Genomic DNA, 17,037 nt, shown 5'->3' with positions numbered 1-17,037 from the left:
TGTGAATATTAAAATGAGAATTCACATTTTTTGTAAAAATAAACTCTTTAGAGAGATGGAAGACAGAGAAAAAGGCTCTGCTATTTGAATTTGAAAGTAAGAAAATGTTGGTTTGCGGCATTTTGAAACTGGTGGATTATCAACAAAGAACAGCAACATTAATTTCACGCATCAGGAGAAAGCCTGGTTCCGTCCTCTTGGTTCTGAGGCTGTCTGATTCTAGACTGAAACAACACCTCCAGCATGGAATGACAAACTCAAAGAAAGACAAAAACAAAGACTGGTCTGGGGAAATGTGTTTATGCAAATGTACATGTGCACATGTGGATGTGGATAAGGCAGAACTGTTTTCCTCATGACATCTGATATAGGTTTCTATGTGGAAAAGACCTGTTATTCCACTCTGGAGACTGAGTGAGATGCTGAATAAAGATGTTGATCGTCTCTCCAATGGCTTTATTATAACTGTCATGGTCTTTTGAATTTATTTTATTTCCTACATGCAATCAGTCGGTTATTAATCAGGTATTTTCTGAAACATTGCAGGTTAAAGTGCTAATTATGCAGTAATAACCTATGAAAAATAACCACCGTTTTAATACCATTTCATATCAGGCAGTTGTGAATAATGATTAGTGAATTGAATACACTGAACAAAAATATAAACGCAATGTAAAGTTTTGGTCCCGTGTTTAATGAGCTGAAATAAAAGATCCCAGACTTTTTTCCATACGTACAAAAAGCTTATTTATCTCAAATTCTGTGCACAAATGTGTTTACATCCCTGTTAGTGAGCATTTCTCTTTTGCCAAGATAATCCATCCACCTGACAGGTGTGGCATATCAAGAAGCTGATTAAACAGCATGATCATTACACAGGTGCACCTTGTGCTGGGGACAATAAAAGGCCACTCTAAAATGTGCAGTTTTGTCACACAACACAATGCCAAAGATGTCTCAAGTTTTGAGGGAGTGTGCAATTGGCATGCTGATTGCAACAGAGCTTTTGGCGTGGGGTTATGGTATGGGCAAGCATAAGCTACGGACAACGAACACAATTGCATTTCATCGATGGCAATTTGAATGCACAGAGATACCGTGACGAAATCCTGAAGCACAATGTCATGCCATTCATCCGTTGCCATCACCTCATGTTTCAGCATGATAATGCACGGCCCCATGTCGCAAGGCTCTGTACACAATTCCTGGAAGCTGAAAATGTCCCAGTTCTTCCATGGCCTGCGTATTCACCAGACATGTCACCCATTGAGCATGTTTGGGACACTCTGGATCGATGTGTACGACAGCGTGTTCCAGTTCCCACCAACATCTAGCAATTTCGCACAGACATTGAGGAGGAGTGGGACAACATGCCACAGGCCACAATCAACAGCCTGATCAACTCTATGCGAAGGATATGTGTCGCGCTGCATGAGGCAAATGGTGGTCACACCAGATACTGACTGGTTTTCTGATCCACGCCCCTACCTTGACCAACAGATGCAGGGGCGCAACTTTCACTGGGGACAGGGGGGATATGGCCCCCCCCAGAAATTGCATTTTTGTCCCCCCCCCACCCAGTTTTATCATTGCATTGTGATACAAAACGCGTATACGGTGTGCTTTGGGACCATGCAGACGCCTCAGAGCAGTCGGGTAGGCTGTTTTCCGGTTTCAGCTGGCTGGATTTAGGACCACAGAGACACCACAGAGCGTGCATACAGGCTGTTTGAAGGCAAAGCTTCTGAAAGGCTGGTAATAAAGACCAGCACAGGGGAGATGAACAGAGGTAGCTGCTATCTGTGTTGCGCTTTTTCTCAGAATTGTAAAAGCAAGCAGAGCAGAAACTGACTACTCTTTAGTTGACTGATCTAGCTAGCAAGGTAAGTACTGTTTGGCAGAAAAATATATATATATATATATTCCCAGTGCTGAGCTAGTAGTGTAACTGACATGTTACCTTAGCTAATGTTTCATCCCCCCTCGACTGAACTAAAATGTAAATGTAAGTGAATGAACTACTAGCAGTTAGTTAGCTAGCTAGTAGCTACCACAGCCAGTTCAGCTCTAGCTAGCCTCTAACTATCTGTCAGGTAGCAGTATCTAACAGATGTTGTGTATGGAAATGTTTTGTACCCTTTGCTTTGTCCCGTTTCAACAGAAGTACATTTGATGATGTTCCATTAGTTGGCTAGCAATAGCTAGCTAGCTCGCTAACTTTAGCTATTATTTTTGCCTCAATCACACTAGACCTGAATCAAACGATGAAACCAGCGGCCAAATGATTGAAGACCAATATTCTGATGTCTTTTCAGCGCAATGTGAGTTTTTATTAGTCAGTATAGCAATGTAATGTTATTGAACTGTCAGTTTCCCTAGCTAATTCCCTACTTTTCACTGTAACACGGTATAAACAGCTATACAGGCTTCACTGTCATGGTGCACAGTCATTACACAACACTATGCTCATCATGTCTTAGCAGGATCAGATGATGACAGGTGTCCATGCAGGGGCAGACAGCCAGGGAAGACCAGTCTACATAGCTCAGGTGAATTTTGCAGTATATTATAACAATCAGTGAATGGATACAAAGTTCCATCTTGAGTTGATGGGTAGGCTACAGTCTGGGATCTGTGAATAATGGTCATTTTCATTGTTGAACCATTGAATCTATTCATGGATAATATAATTTATACCAATGTCATTCTTTGTCATGGCTCATCTGAGCAGGATCAGATGGTGACAGGGGACTCATCAGGGTCAGGCAACCAGGGAAGACCAGTCTGTGACAGAGCTGAGGTGAATTTTTGCAGATATAACACTTTATTTTCTCTGTACAGCAAACACGGGACAAGCAAGAAGCTTCAAAGATTGAAACTATTTTAAGGCCTTCCGACAAACCTCTAAAGTTGATTTCCAAACTGTATCAAGGGTTGATGGAGGCTTTTCCCGATGACACAAAACATGTGAAACAAAAATGTAAGGAAGACCAGGGAGACGCTATTGATGATGATGAATGGATACATATGTTAGAATGCCCTGTCATGTTCATATAATCTCAGACATAAATTACTGCAGTTGAAGACCATCCATAGAACGTACTATATGCCAGTGAAACTGAATACCACGCACACAGAAATGTAATTATTCTGCTGGAGGTGTAAAACACAAAAGGGGACATATTTGCATGTTAAGGTTAAGGTCTTGTGAAGGCTGGATGAATTCTGGCAAAGAGTATGTTATTTTTTCTCAGCATGTCTACAGATTCTCCATTCTCCCTGTTTTTGTTTGCTTGGAAATGTTGATACTGGAGACTGTTATCAGAAGAAATGGTGTAACCTAGCATTTATAGCGGCTAAGAAATGCATTGCCATTAATTGGAAGGTTGGTTATCCTCCCACAATGGATGGAAGAAATGTCAAGTTATGAATCACTAGATTTGATTTATTACAATACTAAATGTATACTGTGCAACTTTCATAAGGTCTGGATGCCTTATATGGAATACAGTACGACAAACGGAGTCTGTATTTAAAACATGCCCACGTCAGGGGAGATACCCATTTAGGCAATACCTAGCTGCTGGGCTGCTCAGTCCTGGCCCTGGGGGTCTGCCTACTGTTGGTTGACACTCTGGTCCTGGCCTAACACACCTGAAAGCAACAATGAATGTGTCACTAAGATCCTAAAGCCGAGTGGGGTGTGTTGGGTTGAGGCGCTGCAGGGCCGTGGACCCCTATGGACAGGACGGGGTGACCCAGCTATATTGTGTGCAAGTAAAAAGAGCTCTACAGTATTATTATGCCTATGATATTAATTATATGGAGGGTGTACGGTTAATGTATGTGTGTTTTTATAAAACGTTTGTTTTCCAAACCTTTCCTTGAGACATAAAACAAAAAGATGGGAAGGAAGTTGTGCTGGGGAGAGAATTTAGTTATTGACTAGACTGGTTGGGGTTGGGCGTGCAGGCAGCTCTGTCTGGCTGAAATGTTATATAGAGGATGTCTGAATAAAGACAATCAAAAGTCTTTGTACTCCATTTGTAAGAGTTGTTCCTTTGTTAGGCTATTGGTTAAAGGTGCAACACAATATTGATTATTGAATTATCATTGATCTAGTTCAGTCTTATCAATCACTTAAACATATTTAATAATGATCTCTTACCTAGCTTGATGACTGGGCATTTTTGCTTGTTTTATGTTGTTCTAAATAGAGACGGCTAGAAGGGCCATGGGTCTTATTAGATTGTGTAGAAATGCAGGAAATGAGCTTTAGATGCCCCCAAAAGTGACCCCTAGACACCCCACCAAGTTACAGTGAGGGAAAAAAGTATTTGATCCCCTGCTGATTTTGTACATTTGCCCACTGACAAAGAAATGACCAGTCTATAATTTGAATGGTAGGTTTATTTGAACAGTGAGAGACAGAATAACAAAAAAAAAAATCCAGAAAAACGCATGTCAAAAATGTTATAAATTGATTTGCATTTTAATGAGGGAAATAAGTATTTGACCCATCTGCAAGGCAAAAACCTTTGTTGGCAATCACAGAGGTCAGACGTTTCTTGTAGTTGGCCAACAGGTTTGCACACATCTCAGGAGGGATTTTGTCCCACTCCTCTTTGCAGATCTTCTCCAAGTCATTAAGGTTTCGAGGCTGACGTTTGGCAACTCGAACCTTCAGCTCCCTCCACAGATTTTCTATGGGATTAAGGTCTGGAGACTGGCTAGGCCACTCCAGGACCTTAATGTGTTTCTTCTTGAGCCACTCCTTTGTTGCCTTGGCTGTGCGTTTTGGGTCATTGTCATGCTGGAATACCCATCCACAACCCATGTTCAATGCCCTGGCTGAGGGAAGGAGGTTCTCACCCAAGATTTGACAGTACATGGCCCCGTCCATCGTCCCTTTGATGCGGTGAAGTTATCCTGTCCCCTTAGCAGAAAAAGACCCCCAAAGCATTATGTTTCCCCCTCCATGTTTGACGGTGGGGATGGTGTTCTTGAGGTCATAGGCAGCATTCCTCCTCCTCCAAACACGGCGAGTTGAGTTGATGCCAAAGAGCTCGATTTTGGTCTCATCTGACCACAACACTTTCACCCAGTTCTCCTCTGAATCATTCAGATGTTCATTGGCAAACTTCAGACGGGCATGTATATGTGCTTTCTTGAGCAGGGGGACCTTGCGGGCGCTGCAGGATTTCAGTCCTTCACGGCATACTGTGTTACCAATTGTTTTCTTGGTGACTATGGTCCCAGCTGCCTTGAGATCATTGACAAGATCCTCCCATGTAGTTCTGGGCTAATTTCCCCACCGTTCTCATGATCATTGCAACTCCACGAGGTGAGATCTTGCATGGAGCCCCAGGCCGAGGGAGATTGACAGTTATTTTGTGTTTCTTCCATTTGCAAATAATCAAACCAACTGTTGTCACCTTCTCACCAAGCTGCTTGGCGATGGTCTTGTAGCCCATTCCAGCCTTGTGTAGGTCTACAATCTTGTCGCTGACATTCTTGGAGAGCTCTTTGGTCTTGGCCATGGTGGAGAGTTTGGAATCTGATTGATTGATTGCTTCTGTGGACAGGTGTCTTTTATACAGGTAACAAACTGAGATTAGGAGCACTCCCTTTAAGAGTGTGCTCCTAATCTCAGCTCGTTACCTGTATAAAAGACACCTGGGAGCCAGAAATCTTTCTGATTGAGAGGGAGTCAAATACTTATTTCCCTCATTAAAATGCAAATCAATTTTTAAAATTTTTGACATGTGTTTTTCTGGATTTTGTTGTTGTTATTCTGTCTCTCACTGTTCAAATAAACCTACCATTAAAATTATAGACTGATCATTTCTTTGTCAGTGGGCAAACGTACAAAATCAGCAGGGGATCAAATACTTGTTTCCCTCACTGTATGTCCCCTCCACTTCTAAAACCAAAGTTGCGCCCCTGAACAGATTCAGATCTGTATTCCAAGTAATGCGAAATCTATAGATTAAGGCCTAATGAATTTATTCCAATTGACTGATTTCCTTATATGAACTGTAAAAGGGAAAATCTTTGAAATTGTTGCATGTTGCGTTTATATGTGTAGGCCTATCAGAGGACTTCTGCGACTGTCACAGAAATGTAGGGAGTTATTTAAAAATGCAACACTTGAGGAAAGAAAATACATTTTTAAATAAAGGCCAGCCTCAATTTTCCATGAGGCTTCCGATGAGCCCGTCCCAGGAGAGGCAGCATTAAAGGTACAGTAATTAACAGAGCCCGGCTAGCTCTGATGAGTCCACATGAGCTTTTTACCGTTGCCATATGGGCCATTTAATTTCTCTGTGACGGTGTTCCCTGATAGAAAATGTTTAAAGGGGGAGGAATGGAAAAAGGAGTTTGTCCTCAAGTGACACAGTCATATGCTATCAATATGCTGCCATGTTCTTTTGGAGCTGGGGTTGTGTTTTAATGGGCCTGGTGGTTAGAACGTGGCATGCGTTTCACAGGGACACTATATTGTTATGCCTCCATTTCTTCTTTTAAAGGAGGATTTTTTATTTTTTACTAAAGAAGGCAGACGTCCGTTGCCATGAAGCTCTTCCAAAAAGGAACAAAGAGGGGGGCTATTCCAAAACAGAGTGGTCGACAGTTATTATATGAAATCACCACACACAGAGAGGCTTGGCTGGGAGAAGGAAAACAAACCGGCCACATTCCCCCTGTACTGTAGCCTACTCTGACTCACATCTTGGTTATGGATCGGACAGAGGGGTCCCAAGCTGAAAGCAGTGTCATATGGCAGCATTGTCATTCTTCTGTAACCGCTCCCTTATTCTCAGACCACTCTGCAGTTAACCCTGCTCCTATTATTTATACTGACCTATTTACATTATATATTTATGTTCTCAATTACTTTAAGCATATCCTTCCTACTCTCCGTCCAACACTTTGACAACCACTTTTAACAAAACAAGCAAATGGATGAAACATTCCCATGCAGCAAAAACTTGGTTTCTTGGATCCAAGACCGCATTCATGTTTTTTGTCAAAAGTTGTGTAGAGAGTGAAATGTGGCACTGAAAGCATTGGTGGCCTGCCGGGCTCGTTTGGTCTTCGAACGTGTCTCTGCGTGCCAGGAGGGAGGTCACCCAAAGCTGGAGCTCGTTCTGTCTTTTATTCCCGTGGAGATTTAGTGAAACACAACCACAAAGCTAGTTTAAGTATGTCACTCTCCCATCGCTCTCCCAGTTCTCTGCCAAGGCATGAGACATCTGATTTAGAGAATAATGAAATGCAGAAAAATGGCTTTCCCATAATTAGACTTTCTCTTATCTCTGCTGAGCTCTGTAGAAAAAATAGCAAATTCCATAATGGCAGAGTCTTTGCATTGGCTTTTAAAAAGTGTATAAACAGAAACTTCTGTTAGGGAGTATGAAAGCAGTATGCTGATTTGAAACTGATGTGAATGCTGTTGTACAGTACCACACAGCTACAATTGTATCTCTGTGGATTATTTGTACACTCAATCCATATGGAGATATGCTGACTGAGAAACGCATTCTGACAGTATTTACACATCACGTTTCTCCTCAACAAATACAATAGTTGGTTGGTAGCCTACCAGAAGATGCAGTGATCTTGATTTAACTTGGAACATTTTGATTTTATGTGTATTTGTCATAATAGACAGGGCTCCTGTGGCTGCAGCCTTATCTCTACATGGTCTTCCTCAAATAAGCTCTACAGGGAACTTATTAGTATATCCACAACATATCTTCCACCCAGCTCTATAGTGCTGTTGGGGAGTATGAAAGCAGTTGGGAAATGGTACCTTATTACCTTTCAAACGACTCTAAACCTACTGGGAGTAAGACTAATGAATTATTTGATACAGGTTCTTTTGACATACTTTGACTTTCAAAGTGGCTTTAAAGTGGCAGCTTCAGAGTGGAAGCTCTTTGGACTAGTAGTCTATGATACTATATGCTACAGATGCTGTAAGTGGTTGGTGCTTGAGGGTGTGTCTGGACCATCCCAAATGACATAGATCCATTAGTCCTTCTGGTATAATGATATTGATTTAGAACACCTGGACAGGAGCTGTTGTTATTGGTGCAGTATTGCAGAGTTGTCATCATACTGATATTTAGACATCGTAAAATGGATGACCTCATTGACAAAAATGTGTGTACACAGTCTATTGCTTTCTTGGGGTTTCTGCATCCACAACGAAGACAAACTATTTTCCTTGAGGGCAAGTCTGCAGTGTTGGTAAACCTGCGACTCCTGCTGTATCTTAAAAGACAAGTGACTCCTGCTCCATCCGAAAAGACAAAAATAGCACACAACACAACAAAGCTTTGCTCCCAAAGATCAAATGCTTAGAGCAGACAGGGAGTGTGTTTCATGTGGTCTATAGGCATATAAGTAGGAGTGGAGCAGCTGTGATCTGATAGTGATGGAGAACACCTTGTCTGAGTGACACTGCCCTGGCCTCTAGTGACCAGCAGAGGGCGCTGCTTTCACCCCACCCTCCCTCTGGTCTGACGTAGAACAATGAAGAAGTGGCGCTGCTGACCAGCTTTGGATCGGTCAAAAAGCCTAAACAAAGTCTTATCCTAGATTAAAGCTTTTACTCGATCCTCATCAAACATTCAGGAAGTAGATTCACTATTGAATTAAATGATCTGAAACAGATTGATATACATTAACCTAACAGGACTTGCAGAAGAATCGATGTGGACAATATCCATGATATCAAACAGGACTTGCAGAAGGATCGATGTGCACAATATCCATGATAGAGGTCAATACACCCACAAATAATCTGTTGTGATTCTCTTGTCATGAATCTCTCAGGTGTTTTAGATCCCTGTAACTTCTTACAGTGCTGTACAGAAAGTGACGTGTACAGTATTGGACATGATGGCAACTTTAAAAGTGACACATTTAACTGGCATTACAAACGTTTAGATTAGGGAGCCTGTTTTAATTGCGGTCGTGCTTTGAGGATCAGGGCTGTGTAATAGGAGCTGACAGACGTATGATATGAGTCCTGTGATCACTATTAGACTACAAAGGCTGTGGCTGCTCCTCTCTGCTCTGCTCGCCCTCCCATTCATTTACACTGTGATTGACTGTTTTATTTCAGGAACAGCTCTATAAGGTATATTTCGATGAGTGGTCATTCTTCAGAGAAAATAATTAAAAGTAATCATCTCATCCGGGTTGTCTCTCTCTCTCTCTCTCTCTCTCTGTGTTACTGCGTGTGTGTAAGCTACTCTGATCACTCAGTATGCATGTTCCATCTTTGTGTTTGTCTAACCCCTAAAACAGACATTTGCAATTGGAGGAGAAAGGGAGACTTTTTCCAATGTACTTGTGGTTTCATACAATGCATATGATACAACCAAACTCAGTGCTCATATTCAAAGGATTCTTTTTAATTTCCAAGTGTGTCTGAGACAGGCCCCATTTGCATAGAAAATGGTAACGGATACTCACAGTCGGCTGCATACTCTGTTTGGAGTTGGTGTTCAGGATGATGCTCATTCACAGACTTGAATAAAGACAGATTTGAATGCATCACACAGGCACACGTACACACAGATAACATAGCATCATTACTTTTGTCCATTCTTCTTTCATGATACTGTAGCTATGCAGTATAAGGCAATGGAAGAGCCAGACCACAAAATAAGCTATTTACTAGTATGCATTCACTATAGTACAATTCAGAAATCACAGTTTGGGTGCTGGGTTCAAAAAGTGTAACTAACAAATACAATAACAAAATAGTAAAATATAAACGCTATCCCCTTTTTAAGCAGGTAGCTTAGTGGTTAAGAGCGTTGTGCCAGTAACCGAAAGGTCGCTGGTTCTAATCCCCGAGCCGACTAGGTGAAAAATCTGTCGATGTGCCCTTGAGCAAGGCACTTAACCCTAATTGCTCCTGTAAGTCGCTCTGGATAAGAGCGTCTGCTAAATGACTAAAATGTAAATGTAACTAGCTCCAAGCTTTAGGCACAATAAGTCCTCTTGTCTGTTCATGAATCCATCCATTGCTGTAGATAAAATGCCCTTATCACTTCTTCTCCAGGCCGAAGATCTCTTGGCTCTCAATGAGGATGAACTCCACTATCTGGTTCTGATATACCATGTTGACCGCCATGTTCCCACAGTCCAGCTCAGGCCACATGAGTGTCGGACCAAACACGATGCTGATGCCTTGGGTCGACATCAGGTTCTTCCGCGAACACGTCAGAATCCTGCAGAGAGATAAGGGTTAAATTATCTGGGAAAATAAGAGAGAGCTTGGATTTAGATGGTTGAGCTTGAAACAATGGATATAAATGAATAAAAAGTCACGAAACAAGGTTTTTCAAGTCAACATCAATGATCATCACAAAAAGAGACATCTCATTGCCACTGGAAAATGGTGGATACTTTCTGCACACATTCAGTAGATTTGTTAGCAAGGCCGATTTTTACCCTTGAATGGCCCCTGTTGAAAACATATCTTATTTCAGTATTGGTAACTCAGTATATCATTTGTGCACGCAGCTTTGTGTACTCAAAGATCCAGGTTCAGCCACAACTAAACCGCTCACTTCATGCCACACATTCAGCACCGGCAGTCAACTGCGGAACATCTATTGACTCTACTGTATCTGAATAGGGAAAGTTACAAAATAAATCTGGATGGAGTTTCAGGGCAGAGAGGAGGTCTGGAGAAGGCTTGGGGACTGGATAAAACAGGGGCAGGAAATTAAGAAGCACATGCAACTCTTGTATATTACAGACATGCTGTAGGATTCTATGCCGCAATGAGATTATATTCTCTACTGTACGATCTGCAGTGACCTGCTTTTGTTTCACTGTACAGATTGCCTCGCCTTCTTCCTTTGTCATAATCCATTAGAAATATATTCCATTCTCTTCACATGAGCAGTACGCTACGCAGGGTGTATGAGGACTCAGTGGTTGTACTTTCTGGGGGAAAGCACAGAGAACGTGATACAGGGAGGCTTTTAGAGAAGTATTCTTCCTGAGCTGAGGCTTGGCTGTGCGACAAAGGCCCAGGCAGGGGGACCCACTCCGCTCCAGTCTCTACTCCCTCCGTGGAGGAGGCTGCCGCCCACAGGCATCCGGGCACGTTATGGAGTGAGGCCTGGAACAGGATGGAAGGGCTGTGGCGTGGGGCGCATTTCCAAGCTGTCAGTGGGCTCTTGACGGAGCGTTCTGAGGTGGGATGGGGTCCCTCCGTGCCCAAAACGGATCCACACAGGGCCTCTCAGCAGATAATTGCATCCAAAAGGTATTGTCAGGGTGCCAGGCCTAGGCACTGCAGCGCTGCGGCGTCTGAAGCTGGTCTTTTGGAAAGCCCTAAGTGATGTTATCTATGGCTTACATGTCATAAAACAAAAAGCAGTCTGTATATTGTCCAGCCTCACACTGTCATTGCCTAGATGTAGTGCACATGTATTGTAAGAAAACACACACTAGAATCCTCTGACCTTTTTCCCAGTTGTATGGAGTTAGGATTCTTTGTGACAACTACCATAATAGTTCAGTCAATCTAGCTGTTGTAAAGTATTGGTCTTCACAAAGTTTGCTGCTTCAGTGTTTTTAGATATTTTTGTCAGATGTTACTATGGTATACTGAAGTATAATTACAAGCATTCCATAAGTGTCAAAAGCTTTTATTGACAATTACATTAAGTTTATGCAAAGAATCAATATTTGCAGTGTTGACCCTTCTTTTTCAAGACCTCTGCAATCAGCCCTGGCATGCTGTCAATTAACTTCTGGGCCACATCCTGACTGATGGCAGCCCATTCTTGTCAGAATTTGTGGGTTTTTGTTTGTCCACCCACCTCTTGAGGATTGACCACAAGTTCTCAATGTGATTAAGGTCTGGGGAGTTTCCTAGCCATGGACCCAAAATTTCGATGTTTTGTTCCCCGAGCCACTTAGTTATCACTTTTGCCTTATGGCAAGGTGCTCATGCTGGAAAAGGCATTGTTCGTCACTAAACTGTTCTTGGATGGTTGGGAGAAGTTGCTCTCTGAGGATGTGTTGGTACCATTCTTTATTCATGGCTGTATTCTTAGGCAAAATGATGAGTGAGCCCACTCCCTTGGCTGAGAAGCAACCCCACACATGAATGGTCTCAGGATGCTTTACTGTTGGCATGACACAGGACTGATGGTAGCGCTCACCTTGTCTTCTCTAGACAAGCTTTTTTCCGGATGCTCCAAACAATCGGAAAGGGGATTCATCAGAGAAAATAACTTTACCCAAGTCCTCAGCAGTCCAATCCCTGTACCTTTTGCAGAATATCAGTTTGTCCCTGATGTTTTTCCTGGAGAGAAGTGGCTTCCTCGCTGCCCTTCTTGACAGCAGGCCATCCTCCAAAAGTCTTCGCCTCACTGTGCGTGCAGATGCACTCACACCTGCCTGCTGCCATTCCTGAGCAAGCTCTGCACTGGTGTACTAGCAGCAATATCCTTGCCTGTGAAGCCCTTTTTGTGCAAAGCAATGATGACAGCATGTGTTTCCTTGCAGCTAACCATGGTTAACAGAGGAAGAACAATGATTTCAAGCACCACCCTCCAGTCTGTTATTCTAACTCAATCAGCATGACAGAGTGATCTCCAGCCTTGTCCTCGTCAACACTCTCACCTGTGTTAACGAGAGAATCACTGACATGATGTCAGCTGGTCCTTTTGTGGCAGGGCTGAAATGCAGTGGAAATGTTTTTGGGGGATTAAGTTCATTTTCATGGCAAAGAGGGACTTTGCAATTAATCTGATCACTCTTCATAACATTCTGGAGTATATGCAAATTGCCATCATAAAAACTGAGGCAGCAGACTTTGTGAAAATTAATATTTGTGTCATTCTCAAAACTTTTGACCACGACTGTACAGGTATGCAAGAGCGCAATCAGGATAGACATTTAAGACGGACTGACATTCACATTAGGGATAGTCTGTCTAAACAGCTGATTTCAGTGTTACAGTATATGTCAATAAAAAATGTTTCTGGAAAGGTCACGATCAGGCTGTATCTCTCACCAATGGAAATATGCCTCTAAATCGTTAATCATGTGGGATGGTCAACATCTTGCTCTGCCATATGTCATTATAATATCGACCCGGCTTGTACATGCCATGCATATTTCTCAAGCTCATTACTAAAAGAAAGGCATGATGATGATCCAACCTGACATAATCGTTATGAATAATTATCCTCATCTCACTTTAAGCCAATAAATTATATTTTCCATAAAATATGCTATCATGCTACGTGTCAGAGCGAATCTGTATCAATGTACTGTGGTAGTTTATGTATAGTAATAATGCAATAGTGGTAGCTTTTGCAAAACCAATGTAGCAAGTACTGAACAGTGTCTCCCTGTGCCATAATGCTAGTAAGGCAAAGAACACTGATGTCTTGGAAGGAACTATATTGTGAAAAAAGTGCCATAATTGATTCCATACTAGAGCACTTACGTTCACAGGTGGGAGTGTAATTGCAGGAAGTTAAATTCACTGCCACCTATTTATCGGTGCTAGCAAAGCAGAATTAGAGATTTACTGTCACCGCATGCATGTGCTGTAAGAGTCTGGTAAAATATATAATTTAGGGGATGATTGGGAAAAACAGAGTTTACTGAAAGCCTGTACTTGAGGTGGACAATATGATGTGCACGTGCTTTTTATTTCATTTGACCTTGTAAATATAGTTTTATTCACCTGGTAAATACAGTCTATCCATGCATTTCACATTACTGTAGGTTGAGCTACTCTGTGTTTGCATGCATTGATGTCCATGTGACTAAGTGTTTTGGAGTGTGTCTTAGAGTGAAACCTGATTAAAATGTGTACACGCTATAATTTCCTATTTATGTCTGCAATTAACCTCAGCCCTGTGCCTGTGTACAGTGCATCACTGTTCTCTGCCTGTCTGACCATCAGCGTTTTAACTTAATTAGAACACTGAGATGATCTAAGGGTCTGGATTACCATGCCTAATGGTTCACTAATGATCTCAAATAAGGCAACTCAATTATTAAAGTAATTCCACTGTATATTATTATTATTAATTATTAAAGTAATTCCACTGTATATTCACAGAAGGAATATATCACCTTACTAAGTTCTCAGGATCATTCTGCCTCTGCACAATGGAGACTGGTATAACAGTGTTAATATGCTGACACTAGCTACTCCTCATCTCCTCTTCCTCTGACTACAAACGACAACTGCTACTACCTCTACCACTAGCTATACCTACAGAAAACGAAATCACACTTCAAATACTGCACACCCAAACGTGCATGCAATGACTAGTTACCAACGCCCTGGCATAGTGTTTCCAAAAAGCCGTGGTGGCATGCACAGCTCATATCAGCAATGTCCATCCTACCCTACCCAGAGAGGTGACCAGAGGGGACTCATGATTTGATCTGACGAATCATTGATGTCTCCTACATGAGCTGACGTGCACGGCCCAAGATGCCAATGGTAATTAATTAGCATCTAGTTTCTCCAGGCGGGGCATGACAGGAAATGGGAGCTGGACCATGATTGGGTCCCCTCCTTCTTCTCCACCACCTCCTCCTCCCCGCCTTCCCTCCTCCTCGCCTGGAAGGCTCCTCCTAATTGGGTCAGGATCACTGACTCCTTCAGGATCATGGGACAGATAATACATTGAGGTGGGGATGGGAAGAGAGGGAGGAAGGGCCAGGGAGCCTGAGGAGGTGGGGTGAGGAGGAGAGGGAGGGAGGGCCAGGGAGCCGGAGGAAGTGGGGTGAGGAGGAGAGGGAGGGAGGGCCAGGGAGCCGGAGGAGGTGGTGTGAGGAGGAGAGGGAGGTGGGGTGAGGAGGAGAGGGAGGGAGGACCAGGGAGCCAGAGGAGATGGGGTGAGGAGGGAGGGAGAGGGAGGGAGGGAGAGGGAGGGAGGGAGAGGGAGGGAGGAAGGGCCAGGGAGCCGAGGAGGTGGGGTGAGGAGGAGAGGGAGGTGGGGTGAGGAGGAGAGGGAGGGAGGGCCAGGGAGCCGGAGGAGGTGGGGTGAGGAGGAGAGAGAGGGAGGGCCAGGGAGCCGGAGGAGGTGGGGTGAGGAGGAGAGGGAGGTGGGGTGAGGAGGAGAGGGAGGAGAGGGAGGGAGGGCCAGGGAGCCGGAGGAGGTGGGGTGAGGAGGGAGGGAGAGGGAGGGAGGAAGAGGGAGGGAGGAAGGGCCAGGGAGCCTGAGGAGGTGGGGTGAGGAGGAGAGGGAGGTGGGGTGAGGAGGAGAGGGAGGGAGGGCCAGGGAGCCGGAGGAGGTGGGGTGAGGAGGAGAGGGAGGTGGGGTGAGGAGGAGAGGGAGGGAGGGCCAGGGAGCCGGAGGAGGTGGGGTGAGGAGGAGAGAGAGGGAGGGCCAGGGAGCCGGAGGAGGTGGGGTGAGGAGGAGAGGGAGGAGAGGGAGGTGGGGTGAGGAGGAGAGGGAGGGAGGACCAGGGAGCCAGAGGAGATGGGGTGAGGAGGGAGGGAGAGGGAGGGAGGAAGAGGGAGGGAGGAAGGGCCAGGGAGCCTGAGGAGGTGGGGTGAGGAGGAGAGGGAGGTGGGGTGAGGAGGAGAGGGAGGGAGGGAGGGCCAGGGAGCCGGAGGAGGTGGGGTGAGGAGGAGAGAGAGGGAGGGCCAGGGAGCCGGAGGAGGTGGGGTGAGGAGGAGAGGGAGGTGGGGTGAGGAGGAGAGGGAGGTGGGGTGAGGAGGAGAGGGAGGGAGGGCTAGGGAGCCGGAGGAGAGGGAGGGAGGGCTAGGGAGCCGGAGGAGGTGGGGTGAGGAGGAGAGGGAGGTGAGGAGAGGGAGGTGGGGTGAGGAGGAGAGGGAGGGAGGGAGGAAGGGAGGGCCAGGGAGCCGGAGGAGGTGGGGTGAGGAGGAGAGGGAGGTGGGGTGAGGAGGAGAGGGAGGAGAGAGAGGGAGGGCCAGGGAGCCGGAGGAGGTGGGGTGAGGAGGAGAGGGAGGTGGGGTGAGGAGGAGAGGGAGGGAGGGAGGGAGGGCCAGGGAGCCAGAGGAGATGGGGTGAGGAGGGAGGGAGAAGGAGGGAGGGAGGGAGAAGGAGGGAGGGAGAGGGAGGGAGGGAGGGAGAGAGGGCCAGGGAGCCGGAGGAGGTGGGGTGAGGAGGAGAGGGAGGGAGGGCCAGGGAGCCGGAGGAGGTGGGGTGAGGAGGAGAGGGAGGGAGGACCAGGGAGCCAGAGGAGATGGGGTGAGGAGGGAGGGAGAGGGAGGGAGAGGGAGGGAGGGAGAGGGAGGGAGGGAGGGAGGGCCAGGGAGCCGGAGGAGGTGGGGTGAGGAGGAGAGGGAGGGAGGGCCAGGGAGCCGGAGGAGGTGGGGTGAGGAGGAGAGGGAGGGAGGGAGGGCCAGGGAGCCGGAGGAGGTGGGGTGAGGAGGAGAGGGAGGGAGGGCCAGGGAGCCGGAGGAGGTGGGGTGAGGAGGAGAGGGAGGGAGGGAGGGAGGGAGGGAGGGAGGGAGGGAGGGAGGGCCAGGGAGCCAGAGGAGGTGGGGTGAGGAGGAGCGGGCGGGAGGGAGGGAGGGAGGGAGGGAGGGAGGGAGGGCCAGGAAGCCGGAGGAGGTGGGGTGAGGAGGAGAGGGGATGGGGGGTGGTCTAAGGCTCGGAGGTTGAAACTATAAGTGTCAGTCTCGTAAAGTGAACAGACAGCGCCCCATTTGATCTGAACTAAAAATACCCCATTGGACCAAACATTTGAGTTGAAGTGTTGAAAAGTTTCCAAGCAGAGAGCATCTTCTTGGTGCACTATGGCTAAACAACACTGCATTGGATCATGGCAGTTGAGAGCCAATAATAAGAGCTGTCCTAGACAGACCTATGTCATCCATTCTGGTTCAGCAGCACCCGTTGATTTTGATTCATCTCCTAGCCTTGGCTGTGGCTACCTACCACGCCTATAGAGGTTTTATTTCCACTCTGTAGTAAGGTCAGCAGGAATTTAAAGCCCATGGATTTTTTTTTAAGCCCTTGTGGTAAATGGTACCATGAACAGCAGTGA

General features: G+C 45.5%; 1 protein-coding gene across 1 annotated transcript in view; it reads right to left on the bottom strand.

Moving 5' to 3' along the window:
* Nucleotides 1-9,407: 9,407 nt before the first annotated feature.
* Nucleotides 9,408-17,037, bottom strand: part of arhgap15 (Rho GTPase activating protein 15) — a 50,674-nt gene continuing 43,044 nt past the window's right edge. The window contains exon 13 of the mRNA XM_084179889.1: nt 9,408-10,253. Within this exon, the coding sequence (XP_084036015.1) occupies nt 10,070-10,253 (184 nt within the window). The 3' untranslated portion in view covers nt 9,408-10,069. The remainder of the gene's footprint in view (nt 10,254-17,037) is intronic.

The sequence above is a fragment of the Coregonus lavaretus genome (assembly GCF_964263955.1).
Source record: "Coregonus lavaretus genome assembly, chromosome: 16".
Lineage (NCBI taxonomy): Eukaryota > Metazoa > Chordata > Actinopteri > Salmoniformes > Salmonidae > Coregonus > Coregonus lavaretus.
This window is presented reverse-complemented; position numbering and strand designations above follow the sequence as displayed.